The 18,552-nt window shown below is 46.2% G+C and overlaps 1 protein-coding gene across 1 annotated transcript; it reads left to right on the plus strand.

Moving 5' to 3' along the window:
* The first annotated feature begins 374 nt into the window (after positions 1 to 374).
* On the plus strand, positions 375 to 12,954 carry LOC116979354 (interferon-inducible GTPase 5-like). Its single transcript, XM_033030958.1, has 3 exons — positions 375 to 509; positions 8,000 to 9,094; positions 12,837 to 12,954. The coding sequence occupies exons 1-3, from the start codon at positions 490 to 492 to the stop codon at positions 12,952 to 12,954; spliced, it is 1,233 nt and encodes a 410-aa protein (XP_032886849.1). The 5' UTR covers positions 375 to 489.
* Positions 12,955 to 18,552: the final 5,598 nt, after the last annotated feature.

Below are 18,552 nucleotides of genomic sequence, written 5' to 3' on the forward strand. Positions count from 1 at the left end.
TACACCAGATGTAGTCTCACCAGAGCCCTATACAACTGCAGAAGAACCTTTTTACTCCATTACTGAAATCCTCTTGTTATGAAGGCCAACATTCCATTAGATTTCTTCACTGCCTATATGGCGTATGTGCCAGAGGAAGTAATTGAAACAAGTCCTATAACAGCATCTAAAATACATTTGGACAGTGGCATGGATGTTTATAAAGGTATGGCCCAATTGTGAACAAGTGGGACTAGCATAGATGGGGCATTATTTCGGCACGGACCAGTTGGGCCAAATGACGTACATTGATTAAGAGGGATATACTTTGTTGCCTAACATACACTTCTGCTACAGAAAGAACCATCAGCAACCTTTCTGCTTTCCTCTAGGAGAACACACACAACTGAAGACAAGGAGGAGACCCGGTGCCCAGACCTCTCCCCCCCGGGCAGTGCTGGGACCACTGGATCATCACACAGGCGAGACAAGGACAGACAGAGAAGGAGAATGGGAAATGCCAGCTCCCGGTATGTCCGGATACATCACACAATGTCACTTCTCCACCTCTCCTCCCTCATCTCAAGCACAGCGCTGGAGTAACTCAGCGGGTCAGGCAGCATCTCTGGGGGACAGGTGGCGTTTCGGGTCGCGACCCTTCTTCACTCTGATTGTGATTGGAGGGAGGCGGTTGGATGAGGATTGGGGGCAGGACTAAGTCAGGCAAGTGATAGGTTGATAGATGTTGGGGGGTGGGGGAGGGGGGTGATGATTGAAGGAAGGCCGGTGATGAAAAGACTGAGGTAAGGAGAACTCACGGGATAGATGGGCCGAATGGCCTAATTCCGCTCCTATGACATGAGAATACAATCTCGTTTATTGTCATTTGAACCTCAAGTGAAATCCAAACTAAATTTGGTTTATGAAGTCATACAACAAGAAGAAACAATTAACAAGACACACAATTAACACAATTTACACAAACATCCATCACAGTCAATCCTCACTGTGATGGAAGGCAAAGTCATTGTATCTCCCCTGTTTTCCATACTTCTCCTGATGTTAAAGCCCCAGGCGGACGATGGCAAGTCCTGGGCCGTTAATGCCGCGCCGGGCGATGTAAGATCCAGCTCAGGGTCGTTTTCAACACCGCAATTCGGGCGGGTGAAGTTGCCGTTGCGGGAGCTCCGAAAAGCAGTATCCCATCAGGGAACCGCGAGATCCCGATGTCACCGTCCACCGGGCCTGCGGCCGGGGCCTCCGAAGCACCGGGGTCGGGCCGCAGCAGCGCGCCACCACCGCTCCCCATGCTCCGAAGCCGGCCAGCTGCACGATGGCGAATCAGCCGGCTCCGTGACCGGAGCCCCCAGGTAGTTGCGGTTGGATGCTGCTCCACGGTGCTAGGCCCCAACAACAACGGAGACCCGACAGGGAAAAAGACGGGTCTCCCGTGCAGGGAAGAGATCTAAAAGTTTCACTCCGCCCCCCACATATACACAGCTAAAAACAAGATATAAACTACAACCAAGCTATACACTCAACTGGACAAAAGTAATAAATAGATAGACGGACTGCAGTGGCTGCTGCCGCGATGCGCCGCCATTATACTATGGTGTGAAATGGGAAGCCGGAAGAATGGATATAGGGTGATTTCACGAAATGTCACTGGAGCGTAGATCTTCACCCACGTGACCGCAAAATTTAACGGGGGTACAAGAGTCACTTCCGGTACATGTTAGTGATGCTGAAAACACGCACTTTCACACCCGTTAAAAACCGCGAAAACGGCCAGTTTTTGAGCTGTAAATTACTGTGCCAGTCGGGGTGACCGTGAGGCACAGCTACCTCACTTTACAGTCCAGAAGATAGATAAAAACTAAGGTAAATTCAAGAGGGAGCTGAAGGTGCAAAAACAGCGGAAGTGCTTAGCGGACATTTGCCGTGGAGATATAAAGATCGAAAATATCGGGAATTATCGCGTTTGCTCGCTGCATTTCATCAAAAGTAAGGCATTATTGACGTTTTATCTTTATTCATTTGTTATATGAAAGGTTTTAAAACTGAAAAATCCGTCAGTAAAATTGCAAAATCGCCCATGGTTCTCAGGTGGGTTTTAACATGCAAAATGAAAACGCTTCTGAGGCTCCATTTACCATTTAAATAATCGTAAACTATCAATGCGTTTTGAAATAAATTTTACTCAGGTGCAAGCTAAGGAATGGGATAATTGTCAGCTGTTATTTGGACAAAATCAGGACATTTTATTATTTTCCAAAATATATTTCTCAATGTTTCTTGTTTAAAGCCTGCACAATCACCCAAACTACTTATTTATTTATCATCTAATAACAGACAAGCCTGCAGCATTCCATGCTGTCAACAATCCTGATTGGGCACCCACTGTGAGCATTGAGAAATATATTTTGACAAATAATAAAATGTCCTGATTTTGTCCAATTAACAGCTGACAATTATCCCATTCCTTAGATTGCATCTGAGTAAAATGCATTTCAAAACGCATTGATAGTTTACGATTATTTAAATGGTAAATGGAGCATCAGAAGCGTTTTCATTTTGCATGTTAAAACCCACCTGAGAACCATGGGCGATTTTGCAATTTTACTGACGGATTTTTCACTTTTAAAACTTTTCATATAACAAATGAATAAAGATAAAAAGTCAATAATGCCTTACTTTTGATGAAAAGCAGCGAGCAAACGCGATAATTCCCGATATTTTCGATCTTTATATCTCCACGGCAAATGTCCGCTAAGCACTTCCGCTGTTTTTGCACCTTCAGCTCCCTCTTGAATTTACTTTAGTTGTTATCTATCTTCTGGACTGTAAAGTTAGGTAGCTGTGCCTCACGGTCACCCCGACTGGCACAGTAATTTACAGCTCAAAAACTGGCCGTTTTCGCGGTTTTTAACGGGTGTGAAAGTGCGTGTTTTCAGCATCACTAACATGTACCGGAAGTGACGCTTATAACCATATAATATAACCATATAACCATATAACAATTACAGCACGGAAACAGGCCATCTCGACCCCTCTAGTCCATGCCGAACACATAATCTCCCCTAGTCCCATATACCTGCGCTCAGACCATAACCCTCCATTCCTTTCCCATCCATATAACTATCCAATTTATTTTTAAATGATAAAAACGAACCTGCCTCCACCACCTTCACTGGAAGCTCATTCCACACAGCTACCACTCTGAGTAAAGAAGTTCCCCCTCATGTTACCCCTAAACTTCAGTCCCTTAATTCTCAAGTCATGTCCCCTTGTTTGAATCTTCCCTACTCTCAGTGGGAAAAGCTTTTCCACGTCAACTCTGTCTATCCCTCTCATCATTTTAAAAACCTCTATCAAGTCCCCCCTTAACCTTCTGCGCTCCAAAGAATAAAGCCCTAACTTGTTCAACCTTTCTCTGTAACTTAGTTGCTGAAACCCAGGCAACATTCTAGTAAATCTCCTCTGTACTCTCTCTATTTTGTTGACATCCTTCCTATAATTAGGCGACCAAAATTGTACACCATACTCCAGAATTGGCCTCACCAATGCCTTGTACAATTTTAACATTACATCCCAACTTCTATACTCAATGCTCTGATTTATAAAGGCCAGCACACCAAAAGCTTTCTTTACCACCCTATCTACATGAGATTCCACTTTCATGGAACTGTGCACAGTTATTCCCAGATCCCTCTGTTCACCTACATTCTTCAATTCCCTACCATTTACCATGTACGTCCTATTTTGATTTGTCCTGCCAAGATGTAGCACCTCACACTTATCAGCATTAAACTCCATCTGCCATCTTTCAGCCCACTCTTCCAACTGGCATAAATCTCTCTGTAGACTTTGAAACTCTACTTCATTACCCGCAACCCCACCTATCTTAGTATCATCTGCATACTTACTAATCCAATTTACCACACCATCGTCCAGATCATTGATGTACATGACAAACAACAGTGGACCCAACACAGATCCCTGTGGCACCCCACTCGTCACTGGCCTCCAACCTGACAAACAACCATCCACCATTACTCTCTGGCATCTCCCATTTAGCCACTGTTGAATCCATCTTGCTACTCCACCATTAATACCCAACCATTGAACCTTCTTAACCAACCTTCCATGAGGAACCTTGTCAAAGGCCTTACTGAAGTCCATATACACAACATCCACTGCTTTACCCTCATCAATTTCCCGAGTAACATCTTCAAAAAATTCAAGAAGATTAGTTAAACATGACCTTCCAGGCACAAATCCATGTTGACTGTTCCTAATCAGACCCTGTTTATCCAGATGCTTATATATATTATCTCTAAGTATTCTTTCCATTAATTTGCCCACCACTGACGTCAAACTAACAGGTCTATAATTGCTAGGTTTACTCTTAGACCCCTTTTTAAACAATGGAACAACATGCGCAGTACGCCAATCCTCCGGCACTATTCCCGTTTCTAATGACATTTGAAATATTTCTGCCATAGCACCTGCTATTTCTACACTAACTTCCCTCAATGTCCTAGGGAATATCCTGTCCGGACCTGGAGACTTATCCACTTTTATATTTCTCAAAAGTGTCAGTACTTCCTCTTCTTTGATCCTCATAGTTTCCATAGCTACTCTACTTGTTTCCCTTACCTCACATAATTCAATATCCTTCTCCTTGGTGAATACCGAAGAAAAGAAACTGTTCAATATCTCCCCCATCTCTTTTGGCTCTGCAGATAGTTGGCCACTCTGACTCTCTAATGGACCAATTTTATCCCTCGTTATCCTTTTGCTATTAATATAGCGGTAGAAACCCTTCGGATTTACTTTTACCTTACTTGCCAAAGCAACCTCATATCTTCTTTTAGCTTTTCTAATTTCTTTCTTAAGATTCTTTTTACATTCTTTATACTCCTCAAGCACCTCATTTACTCCATGCTGCCTATAACTATTGTAGATCTCCCTCTTTTTCCGAACCAAGTGTCCAATTTCCCTTGAAAACCATGGCTCTTTACAATTTTTACGATTTCCTTTCAACCGAACAGGGACATAAAGATTCTGTACTCTTAAAATTTCCCCTTTAAATGTACTCCATTTCTCTTCCACATCTTTCCCATAAAACAAACTGTCCCAATTTACTCCTTTTAAATCCTTTCGCATCTCCTCAAAGTTAGCCTTTCTCCAATCAAAAATCTCAACCCTAGGTCCAGTTTTGTCCCTCTCCATAATTATATTGAAACTAATGGTATTGTGATCACTGGACCCGAACTGTTCCCCAACGCATACCTCTGCCACCTGACCCATCTCATTTCCTAACAGGAGGTCCAGTACCGCCCCTTCTCTAGTAGGTACTTCTATGTATTGTTGCAAAAAACTATCCTGCACACATTTTACAAACTCCAACCCATCCAGCCCATTTACAGAATGTGTTTCCCAGTCTATGTGTGGAAAATTGAAATCTCCCACAATCACTACCTTGTGCTTACTACTAATATCTGCAATCTCCTTACATATTTGCTCTTCCAATTCTCGCTCCCCATTTGGCGGTCTATAATACACCCCTATAAGTGTTGCTACCCCTTTCCCATTTCTCAGTTCCACCCAAATAGCCTCCCTAGACGAGCCCTCTAATCTATCCTGCCAAAGCACTGCTGTAATATCTTCCCTGATAAGCAATGCAACACCTCCACCTCTTGCCCCTCCAATTCTATCACACCTGAAGCAATGAAATCCTGGAATATTTAGTTTCCAATCACAGCCCTCCTGCAACCATGTTTCACTGATCGCCACAACATCATACTTCCAGGTGTCAATCCAGGCTCTAAGTTCATCCACTTTTCTTACAATGCTCCTAGCATTAAAATATACACATTTAAGAAACCCACCCTCTCTTATTCTCTGATTATTTTCTTTTTCTTCTCTCTCCCCTACATTTTGGGTCAGAGTGCTACCATTCTCTGCCCCCTGCTTCACACACTGACTGCTAGCTTTCCCAATTTGAGTCCCTCCCCCCAACCATACTAGTTTAAAGTCTCCCCAGTAGCCTTTGCAAATCTCCCCGCCAGGATATTGGTCCCCCTTGAGTTCAAGTGCAACCCGTCCTTTCTGTACAGGTCGCACCTTCCCCAAAAGAGGTCCCAATGATCCAGAAACTTGAATCCATACCCACTGCACCAGTCTCTCATCCACGCATTTATCCTCCACCTCGCTCCATTCCTACTCTCACTGTCGCGTGGCACAGGCAGTAATCCTGAGATTGTTACCTTTCCAGTCCTTCTCCTTAACTCTCTACCTAACTCCCTAAATTCTTCTTTCAGGACCTCTTCTCTTTTTTTACCTATGTCGTTGGTACCTATATGCACCACAACCTCAGGCTCCTCTCCCTCCCATTTCAGGATTTCTTGGACACGTTCAGACACATCCTTGACCCTGGCACCAGGGAGGCAAACTACCATCCGGGACTCCTGTCTGCGTCAACAGAATCGCCTATCCGACCCCCTGACTATAGAGTCCCCTATTACAATTGCCCTCCTCTTCTTTTCCTTACCCTTCTGAGCAACAGGACCGGTCTTTGTGCCAGAGGCCCGGCCGCTGTCGCTGCCCCCAGGTAGGCTGTCTCCCCCACCCTTACTCAAACACGAGTACTTATTTTCAAGGTGTACAGCCACCGGGGTACTCACCAGTCCCTGCCTCTGCCCATTGCCCTTCCTAACTGTGACCCAGTTTTCTGTCTCCCGTGGTCTTGGAGTGACCACCTCCCTGTAACTCCTTTCTATGACCTCCTCGCTCTCCCTGAGCAGACAGAGGTCATCGAGTTGCTGCTCCAGGTTCCTAACGCGGTCCCTTAGGAGCCCCATCTCGACGCACCTGGCGCAGATGTGGACGTCTGGAGAGCACTCAGACTCCATGACCTCCCACATCTGACATCCAGAACAGTAAACTGCCCTGGCCTTCATTCTCCCCCTTATCCGAATACAATAAAGCCTTACAATTACAATACAAATACAATACAAGCCAATCAGCTGCTTCCGCTGGTCCTCTTCCACCAATCAGAGGCTTCCACCAGAATCCTTCTCTGGAAGTGAGATGGAACGTTACAGATTTGGGTAACTCACAGCTCCAGGTAAGTCCTCCTCTCACCAACGGCTCCCCGGGCCTCTGTAGAAGCAAACCCCGCGCTGTATTTATACTTACAGCTGCAGGTAAGTCCTCCTCTCTCCAACGGCTCCCCTGGCCTCTGTAGAAGCAAACCCCGCGCTGTATTTATACTTACAGCTGCAGGTAAGTCCTCCTCTCACCAACGGCTCCCCGGGCCTCTGTAGAAGCAAACCCCGCGCTGTATTTATACTTACAGCTGCAGGTAAGTCCTCCTCTCACCAACGGCTCCCCGGGCCTCTGTAGAAGCAAACCCCGCGCTGTATTTATACTTACAGCTGCAGGTAAGTCCTCCTCTCACGAACGGCTCCCCGGGCCTCTGTAGAAGCAAACCCCGCGCTGTATTTATACTTACAGCTGCAGGTAAGTCCTCCTCTCACCAACGGCTCCCCGGGCCTCTGTAGAAGCAAACCCCGCGCTGTATTTATACTTACAGCTGCAGGTAAGTCCTCCTCTCACCAACGGCTCCCCGGGCCTCTGTAGAAGCAAACCCCGCGCTGTATTTATACTTACAGCTGCAGGTAAGTCCTCCTCTCACCAACGGCTCCCCGGGCCTCTGTAGAAGCAAACCCCGCGCTGTATTTATACTTACAGCTGCAGGTAAGTCCTCCTCTCACCAACGGCTTGTACCCCAGTTAAATTTTGCGGTCACGTGGGTGAGGATCTACGCTCCAGTGACCTTTCGTGAAATCACCCTATAGGTGAAGGTGAAGGGGGAAAGGGCGGGATTGTGGGATAAATTGTGTGTATCCATGTGGAGCAATGGGAAGAGAAGAGGGAAAGGGAAGATGCTTGTCCTTTATTTCAGTTGGTTTCATTTCAACTGTAAACTTTCAACAAACATGTTTCCTTTCAGCCAACAGGCGGTTCTGTCTGAGACCCCCACATTCTTCACACAGGAAGAGCTCAGCAAACTGAAGTCCGAATTCGAAACGGGAGGTGTGGAAAATGTTCAACCTCTGCTGGAGAAGAAGGTGAAAGAACTGGACAACACCGAGCTGAACATCGCCGTGACGGGAGACACGGGTGCAGGAAAATCCACCTTCATCAACGCCATGAGAGGGCTTCGTAGCGAAGATGAGGGAGCGGCTGCGGTTGGGAACACGGAAGCTACAATGGAGCCAACCGGATACCCACATCCCAATCTGCCCAATTTCCGCTACTGGGACCTGCCGGGGATCGGAACTACACGATTCACCGCGGGTTCCTACATGAAGGAAATGAAATTTAAAAAATACGATTTCTTCATCATAGTGGCAGCTGGTCGATTCACAGAGAATGATGCAAATCTTGCCAAGGAGATTAAGCGGCTGGGGAAGGAGTTCTATTTTGTTCGCTCTAAGATTGACGCAGACCTTGATTCAATGCGGCAGCAACGGGATGAATTTGATGAAGATGCAGAAATGGAAACGATCCGGAGTGACTGCGTCAGTGGGTTGGGAAAGGCAGGGATCCCCGATCCCAATGTGTTCCTGATATCCAGTTTTAAGAAGAATATGTATGACTTCCCTCTGTTAATGGAAGCACTTGCAGATGGTTTACCAAAAATAAAGAAATCTGTCTTTGTCCTGGCCCTTCCCAACCTCAGTGTGGAGGTTATTCGGAGGAAAGGTGAGGTGTTGAAGGAACGTATCTGGATGTCGGCGATCCTCGCGGGAGGAGTGGGAGCGATCCCGATCCCAGGTATCTCTGCCGCCTGTGACATGGCGATATTGATAGTAGCGATAACCTATTTCCGTAAATGCTTGTGTCTGAATGATGCAGCTCTCGGGAGATTGGCCGACAGAACAGGCACATCCGTGGAAGAGTTGAAAGCCGCAGTAAAATCTTCCCTGCTGGAAGAAATATCTGTAAAAGTAATAGTAAGGCTGGGTTTAGGTACAGTCGTCGTTGCTGTTTCAGCCGTGGAAGCCGCTCTTTACTTTGTCCCAGTGTGTAGGATAGTGCTAGTGTACGGGATGATCAATGGGCCGCATGTAATCAGTGGGCCGAAGGGCCTGTTTCCACTGTATCACTCTATGACTCTTTGACATGATATGTAATACTGTTGATGTTGATGGGTCAACACATGTGAACTGTTTAGACAAGTAGAGTTGTATCTATTGTTAATTAACAAGCTTGCTTCAGTACAAATATACACAATAAAAGTTCTATATAAAGCCTAACTCTTAGTATTCGTCCTTTAACTAAAATGACTGCAGCTGACCCGTGTTAGTGAAACTTGTGAGATCCGGTTGTGTTTCAACATGCTGAATATAGAGACAGATATTTCCCCTGGAGGAGCGGGTTACATATCACTGCCAGGTCGTGCGGCACTGTGGTCAACCCAGTTCTATAACCCGGGCATTGATGTTGAGAATGGGGCAGCACAGTGGCGCAGCGGGTAGAGCTGCTGATTCACGGCGCGGGTGATACAAGTTCCATCCTGACATCGGTTCTTGTCCGTGTGGAGTTAGCACAGTCTCCCCGTGACAGTGTGGGTCCCCTCTGGGTGTTCCGGTCTCCTCCCACATCCCAAAGACGTGCGGGTTTGTAGGTTGATTGGTCTCTGTAAATTACCCCTAGTACGTAGGGAGTGGGCGAGAAAGTGGGACAACTTAGAACTAGTGTGAAGGTGAGATCGATGGTCGCCCTCGACTAGTTGGGCCGAATGGCCTGTTTCCATGCTGTATCTCTAAATAACTATTCTGTGTCACGTCAAGGGGGTCAGTATCTGCTGCCATCGCCATGAAGTGGAAGACCACACACAGGCCTTGTCTTTGGTTTGTACTGAAGCAGTAAGGTGGGAAATGGGGTTCCCACATGTTTGGGGAATCTGGTCACGTGGACATTTATTGAGGATTTGATCATTAAAGTGTTGTGTTTACAAAACCCAATCTGATGTGGGGGTTGTTAGATATAGCTCTTGGGGCTAACGGAATCAAGGGATATGGGGAGAAAGCAGGAACAGGGTACTGATTGTGGATGATCAGCCATGATCATATTGAATGGCGGAGCTGGCTGGGGTGATCTGCCTCCAGCCCCAAGCACCTTGCTAGAATTAACATACTGTTCATGCAAGAAAACAAGCTGTGAGAAATCAAGCACAGGGAAAGGAAGATGCTCATGTCAACAGCATGGTGAGCCATGTACAGATTTATGTCAGTGTGTTGACTGCAGAATCTCTATTACTGCAAAAGACGTGGAATCTGATGAAGAATATTCAGATGAAGAACTCATGTAATGTAAACAAATTAATTGGGGAAATAAATGATTATATACAGTTTTATTTTTATGTCGATCATTTCACTGTTTATTTGGTCAAATTATTTAAACAATGAGTGAATTACTTATGATAATGGCGTGCTGGTGAATGACAGTGCGACAGTCCATACACATCCATCCATACACACATCCATCCATACACACACTTCCATGCATGCACACACACATACATGCCCACACACATCCACACACACATCCACTCATACATCCATCCATACACACACTTCCATGCATGCACACACACATACATGCCCACACACATCCACACACACATGCCCACATACATTCACACATCTGCACACACACACACACACACATGCCCACATACATCCACACATCCGCACACACACACACACACACATCCACACATACATCCGCACGCAGACGTACATGCACACATCCACACACACACACACATACATGCACACATCCATCCATCCATATACACATACATACACATTTACATCCACACATCTACAGATACCCGTTTGACAGGTGTACACAGACACACACACACACACACACAAACTACAGATATTCAAACACTTTTAGGGTTATTTTAGGTTAAAGGTAATAGCCCTCATTTGCAAAGGCACCATCGTGGGGGTCTCTAACATAAATATAGGCTCATTGTAGCTTAAAATGAATACTCATCGAGTAAACATCAGAGCATTCGATTCTTGGTCAGGATGTGACATTTACATCAGAAATAAGACTTTACTCTTACAGGTCTGTCCCCCAGCCTGACACTGCCCCAGTCCCACTATGGCCGTGAACCCCACTCTCCCCAATATGGCAGTCAGCGGGGTTCAGTAAACGGGGGAACGCAGAGGATCTGTCCCGAACCTTTAATTAGGCAGGTTCACGAGCCCTTAAAACATGGGCCCTCTGCGGCACTCTCATTCATTTTCCTATTAAAGTGACTGGAAGATGCCTTGCAGGTCTGTCTCCCAGCCTGGGACTGCCCCAGTCCCTCTATGCCCATGACCCCACTCTGCACACTGGCAGTCAGTGGGGTTCAGTAAAGGGAGGAACCCACAAGAACTACCCTCGCCCATTAATTAGGCTGGTTCAGGAGCAGGACCTCTGCAACAGTCTAATTCAAAATACACACTCACAATTATATTCATTATATTATATTTATATAATATACGTTGCACTTTTATTTATATTTATATTTATATAATATAATTATACTTAGTTATAGATGATTACAGTCATATTTACAAGAGATATATATATATATATATATATATATATATATATATTACACCATGTGGAGCATATTTCGGTGTTGCAGTCCATTTAAACTATATATTATTATACCTATAATATAATTATACTTAGTTATAGATGATTACAGTCATATTTACAAGATATATATATATAGGTATAATAATATATAGTTTAAATGGACTGCAACACCGAAATATGCTCCATATGGTGTAATATGGGCATTAACCACTAGATGGCAGCTACTTTCCCGATCTCATTTTCTAATTAGTTTAATTAATTAATGTGCAACGTTTGGCAATGACGAGTTATGAAATCCTTCTCAATTATATTTCATCTAATTTCATGTAGTTCCGAGATGTGGGTCACGAAGATGAATTTATAGACACATGTTTGATGCTCCGCCCACAGCTTAAGCCTCATAATTCGCTTGGGCAGCTTAGACCCCAGTGCAATGAACATCGACTTCTGTAACTTCAAGTACCCCTTGCTTTCCCTCTCTCTCCATCCTCTCCTCTTCCAGTACTCGTATCAGTCTCTATCAGTACATAACAATGGGGATTTGAGTATAGGAGCAAAAAGGAGTATTGTGTGCTATTTTGGTGTCGAAATTTGAGGAAGGACAATAGACAATAGGTGCAGGAGTAGGCCATTCTGCCCTTCGAGCCAGCACCGCCATTTAATGTGATCATGGCTGATCATCCCCAATCAGTACCCCGTTTCTGCCTTCTCCCCATATCCCCATGACTCCGCTATCTTTAAGAGCCTTAATTCTTGCTATCGAGGGAGTGCAACGTAGGTTCACAAGGTTAATCCCCGGGATGGCGGGACTGTCATATGCTGAGAGAATGGAGCGGCTGGGATTGTATACTATGGAGTTTGGAAAGACGAGAGGGTTTCTTATTGAAACATATAAGATAAAAAAGGGGTTGGACACGCTAGAGGCAGGAAACATGTTACAGATCTTGCGGAAGTCCAGAACCAGGGATCACAGTTTAAGAATAAGGAGTAACCCATTTAGAACGGAGATGAGGAAACACTTTTTCACACAGAGTTGTGCGTCTGTGGAATTCGCTGCCTCAGAGGGCAGTGGAGGCCGGTTCTCTGGATACTTTCGTGAGCTAGATAGGGCTAGAAGGGCGGAATGGCCTACTCCTGTACCTATTGTCTGTTGTCTGTTGTCTATTTCCGACTAGATTTTATGGGGTTAATGAAAGAGCGTTCAGGGTGCAGCCCGGTTTTCACCAATCTTCCCACCACCAGCACAAGATGCACAAGAAGAACAAGAGAGGCACCATTGTGCAGATATATTGAAGTGTGTTCAGCTCTGGCTGATCAACGTCTAATCTTGTGCATGGACTAGATAAGAAGAAGACTAAACTTTATCTCCCCTGCTCTTCCCCACCAACACTACAGCCCTTTCACCCCCCCCCCCCCCCCACCCCCTGACCACCCCCCACCCCCCCCCCCCCCCACACCACACATCGCCTCGTCCCCAGTGCACCCACCTGCGTTCCTCCGGCACCAACCCCCATCCCTGCCGGGTGTTCACCATCCCCCCGACCTCCCCCACCGAACGGTCTGTCCTCAGCAGAGGTCTTCCCTTTGTCCCCCTCCGTCCCCACCTCAATGAGCTCCGCGCCACCATGACTTGGAGCTCTTCTACCGTCGCCTCCGCCTCACAGCGCACTTCCACGGGAAGGTCCTCGCCCCCCATTGATGTCCCCCTTTCCCGTCACCAACGCAACGCCAACTCTCGGACACCTCCTCCTACTTACCCCTGGACCATGACCCCACTGACGAGCACCAGGCCACCATCTCTAGCACCATCACTGACTTCATCAACTCCCACGCTCTGCCCGACCAAGCCTCCAACCTCATCGTTCCCCAGCCCCGCATGGCCCGTTTTTACCTTCTCCCCAAAATCCACAAACCTGACTGTCCCGGTAGACCCATTGTCACTGCCTGTTCGTGCCCCACCGAACTCATCTCCACATACCTTGACTCCATACTATCCCCCTTGGTTAAATCCCTTCCTGCTTATGTTCAAGACACCTCAGACACTCTCCGCTGTCTCCGCTCATTACATTCTCTAGGTTCTCACCCCCTCATCTTCACCATGGACATCCAGTCACTCTACACCTCCATCCCCCACCAGGATGGCCTCAAAGCCCTCCGGTTCTTCCTCGACCAGAGGAGCTACCTATATCCGGCCACTGACACTCTCCTCCGCCTAGCGGAGCTAGTCCTTATCCTCAATAACTTCACGTTTGACTCCTACCATTTCCTCCAAATACAAGGCGTAGCTATGGGCACACGCATGAGCCCCAGCTACGCCTGCCTCTTTGTCAGGTACGTTGAACAATCCTTGTTCAAGACGTACCAGGGCCCCATCCCCGACCTATACCTCCGTTACATCGATGACTGCTTTGGGGCCACCTCCTGCACCCACACACAACTGACTGACTTCATCCACTTCACCACCAACTTCCATCCGGCACTCCAATACACCTGGACGATTTCCGACACTTCCCTACCATTCCTTGACCTCACTATCTCCATCGCAGGGGACAGACTTCTGACCGACATACATTACAAACCAACTGACTCACATGGCTATCTGGACTACATGTCTTCCCACCCTGCCCCCTGTAAAGACTCCATCCCCTACTCCCAATTCCTCCGTCTACGCCGCATCTATTCCCAGGATGAGACATTCCACTCCAGGGCATCAGAAATGTCCTCATTCTTCAGGGAACGGGGATTCCCCTCCGCCACCATAGATGAGGCTCGCACCAGGGTCTCATCCATACCCCGTAACACTGCTCTCTCTCCCCATCCCCCCTCTCGCAACAAGGGCAGAGTCCCTCTGGTCCTCACCTTTCACCCCACCAGCCGTCACATACAACAAGTAATCCTCCATCATTTTTGCCACCTCCAACGTGACCCCACCACTCGCCACATCTTCCCATATCCCCCGATGTCTGCCTTCCACAAAGACCGCTCACTCCGCAACTCCCTTGTCAATTCATCCCTTCCCTCCCGTACCACCCCCTCCCCGGGCACTTTCCGTTGCAACCGCAAGAAATGCAACACCTGTCCCTTTACCTCCCCCCTCGACTCCATTCAAGGACCCAAGCAGTCGTTCCAGGTGCGACAAAGGGTCACCTGTATCTCCTCCAACCTCATCTATTGCATCCGCTGCTCTAGATGTCAGCTGATCTACATCGGTGAGACCAAGCGGAGGTTGGGCGATCGTTTCGCCGAACACCTCCGCTCGGTCCGCAAGAACCTACCTGACCTCCCGGTGGCTCAGCACTTCAACTCCCCCTCCCATTCCCAATCCGACCTCTCTGTCCTGGGTCTCCTCCATGGCCAGAGCGAGCAACACCGGAAATTGGAGGAACAGCACCTCATATTCCGCTTGGGGAGTCTGCAGCCTGCGGGCATGAACATTGAATTCTCCCAATTTTGTTAGCCCTTGCTGTCTCCTCCCATCCCCCAGCCCTCGGGATCCTCCTCCTCCTTTACCCTTCCTTCTCCCCGCCACTCCCTATTAGTCTGAAGAAGGGTTTCGGCCCGAAAAGTTGCCTATTTCCTTCGCTCCATAGATGCTGCTGCACCCACTGAGTTTCTCCAGCATTTTATTGTGTACCTTACATTTTATCTCTGTTTGCTTCTTTGGTCTCTTTTCCCAGCTAACAATGTTCTTTTCTACTTTTGATCCCCATCCCATTTGTCCCGTTTTCACAACTTACACATCCTCATCTATGTATCTCCCTCTCCCCTGACTCCAGTCTGAAGAACGGTCTCGATCCGAATCCCCACCCATTCCTTCTCTCCAGAGATACTCCCTGTCCCGCTGAGTTACTCCAGCATTTTGTGTTCGTCTTATTTTTCCCCGTGATGTATTCAGTCCATTGCCGGTGACCCCAGATTGGGCGGCACGGTGGCGCAGCGGTAGAGTTATTGCCTTACAGTACTTGCAGCACCAGAGACCGGAATTCGATCCCGACTGCGGGTGCTGTCTGTACGGAGTTCTCCCCGTGACCTGCGTGGGTTTTCACATTGTAGGTATAACTGTCCCCCAGCGATCACGCCGGCGGGTAAAGAGTAAAGTCACCCGGCAACAAGTGAGCTCACACACATCTTGAACCTTATTGGATAACGTGCAGCAATCCATCCAAGTACTTGACACGGGGAGAGGGAAAGTCCAGACACACAGCGGACTGGAGTAGCGATCACAGCGGACGTTCACTGACGGAGTCTCCTCCTGAACCGAAGTAGGTAAGGAGCAGAATCGGAGCAGCGACACTGGAAACTGTTCAAAACACTCAGTGAGACAGGCAGCAGCCGCGGAGAGAATCAGTTATCAGTTTCTGAGTTATCTCTCTCCAGAGATGCTGCCTGTCCCGCTGAGTTACTCCAGCTTTTTGTGTCTATCTCTAAGTTATCAAATGTGAGTGAAGTGTTTCAGCTCGAGGATCCATTGGCTGCCTGGGCTGCTGAACGTTTCCAGCGTTTGATGTGATTTTTATTTCAGATCTCCAGTGCACTTGGTTTGTGTGTGTGTGTGTGTGTGTGTGTGTGTGTGTGTGTGTGTGTGTGTGTGTGTGTGTGTGTGTGTGTGTGTGTGTGTGTGTGTGTGTGTGTGTGTGTGTGTGTGTGTGTGTGTGTGTGTGTGTGTGTGTGTGTGTGTGTGTGTGTGTGTGTGTGTGTGTTGTTATCTTGCTAAACCTTGCTCGTGTATACAGGAAACGCCCCTCCTTTCTCGAAAACTGCTACAGAGAAACCAAATGTTTCCGAGAAAGGAAGGATGTTTCCTGTATACATCTCGTTTCTATTTGGTCGCATGCACGTTTAAAGCGCACATTTTGATTACTTTCCATTCCACCATAGAGATAGAAAGTCTATAATAGACATTATTTATATTTATATGATTCTACAGACCTGTGGGTCACCAAAATTGTCCCCAATTGGGCCCCGCACCTCCGAAGGTCGGCCCTGCTTACACACACATACACACACACACACACACACACACACACACACACACACACACACACACACACACACACACTTTATACTCACACACACACACATACACACACACACACACACACACACACACACAAACACACACACACACACACACACTTTATACTCACACACACACATACACACGCACACACACTCAAACACACTCAAACACAAGGCAAGGCAAGGCAACTTTATTTATATAGCACATTTCATACATGAGGCAGACTCAAAGTGCTTCACATAAAAACATGTCATAGAATAAAATGAACTAATAAAATGAAATAGAAGAACTAAAAGAAAAGAAAAGCAAAATTAAAAATGCATTGTAAAAAGTACAAAAGTTAAAAGTGCAATGTAGTTAAGATTTAGCTGAATGCTAAAGTAAACATAAAAGTTTGAGTCTTGTTTTAAAAGTGGTCAAAGTTGAGGCAAGCCTTAAAACTTCAGGAAGTTTATTCCAGCTATTTGTTGCAAAGTAACTAAATCCTGCTTTCCCATGTTTTGTATTTACTCTGGGTATCACTAACCGATTGATTTCAGAAGATCTTAGCGGTCTAGAAGGCTTATATAGTGGAAGCATGTCAGTGATATATTTGGCCCTAAACCATGTAGTGATTTATAGGTGAGCAGCAGGATTTTAAAATCAATTCTCTGACATACAGGGAGCCAATGTAAGGATTTAAGAATTGGTGTAATGTGTTCAAATTTTTTGGTCTTTGTTGGAACTCTAGCAACAGCGTTCTAAACAAGATGTAGCTGCCTGACAGTTTTTTTCGGAAGACCTGCAAGGAGACCGTTACAATAATCTAGCCTGCTAGTAATAAAGGCATGTACAGGTTTTTCTAAGTCTTGAGCTGACATGAGTCCTCTTAATCTTGCTATGTTTTTGAGGTGATAGTAGGCCGATTTTGTTACTGATTTGATGTGACTGTCGAAATTTAAATCTGAATCCATAATGACCCCAAGATTTCTGGCTTTGTTTGAAGTTTTCAGGGACAGAGAGTGAAGGTGTTGGGTTACTTTAAGCCTTTCTTTTTTAGCACCAAAAACAATTATCTCCGTTTTGTCCTTATTTAGTTGGAGAAAATTTTGGCACATCCAGTCTTTCACTTGCTCAATGCACTGGCACAGCAGATCTATGGGGCGATAGTCATTTGGTGATAGCGCTACATAGCTTTGAGTGTCATCGGCATAGCAGTGGTGGTCAATATTATTATTTGGCATGATTTGCCCTAGTGGGAGCATGTAGATGTTGAATAAAGAGGGCCCTAAGATCGAACCTTGCGGGACTCCACACGTCACGTTGGTTGGTTCTGATACAAAGTCGCCAATGGAAACAAAATAGTTCCTATCTTGTAGATATGACCTGAACCAACTTAAGACTGTGCCTGAAAGCCCCACCCATTTTTCCAACCTGTCCAAAAGTATTGAGTGATCAACAGTGTCGAATGCAGCACTGAGGTCTAATAGCATTAATATTGAAACTTTGCCAGAGTCTGTGTTAAGACGGATGTCGTTTACAACTTTAATAAGGGCGGTCTCAGTGCTATGAAGAGGTCGAAATCCTGACTGGAAGTTGTCGTAGCAGCCAGTTGAAGCCAGGAAGTGATTAAGTTGCTGGAGGACAACTTTCTCAGTGATTTTACTTATGAAAGATAGGTTTGATATTGGTCTATAGTTGTTAATAATAGAGGCATCTAGGCTCTGCTTTTTTAAAAGAGGTTTAATAACTGCAGTTTTCAAGGCTTTTGGGAAATTGCCTGATTGAAGAGAGCTGTTAACTATTTGCAGTATGTCTATTGCTAGGCAGTCAAAAACATTCTTAAAGAAGTTGGTAGGTAAAGCATCAAGGCAGCAGGTGGATGGCCTTAG

The sequence above is a fragment of the Amblyraja radiata genome, chromosome 12, assembly GCF_010909765.2.
Source record: "Amblyraja radiata isolate CabotCenter1 chromosome 12, sAmbRad1.1.pri, whole genome shotgun sequence".
In the NCBI taxonomy this organism is placed as follows: Eukaryota; Metazoa; Chordata; class Chondrichthyes; order Rajiformes; family Rajidae; genus Amblyraja; species Amblyraja radiata.

Bases quoted from the DNA above. Each gene is read 5' to 3' on its own strand.
- LOC116979354 (XM_033030958.1), top strand. From the start codon at position 490: ATGGGAAATGCCAGCTCCCG. The intron at 510-7,999 runs GTATGTCCGGAT...GTTTCCTTTCAG, and splicing joins ATGGGAAATGCCAGCTCCCG to CCAACAGGCGGTTCTGTCTG. The intron at 9,095-12,836 runs GTACGGGATGAT...ATTTCCGACTAG, and splicing joins GTGTGTAGGATAGTGCTAGT to ATTTTATGGGGTTAATGAAA.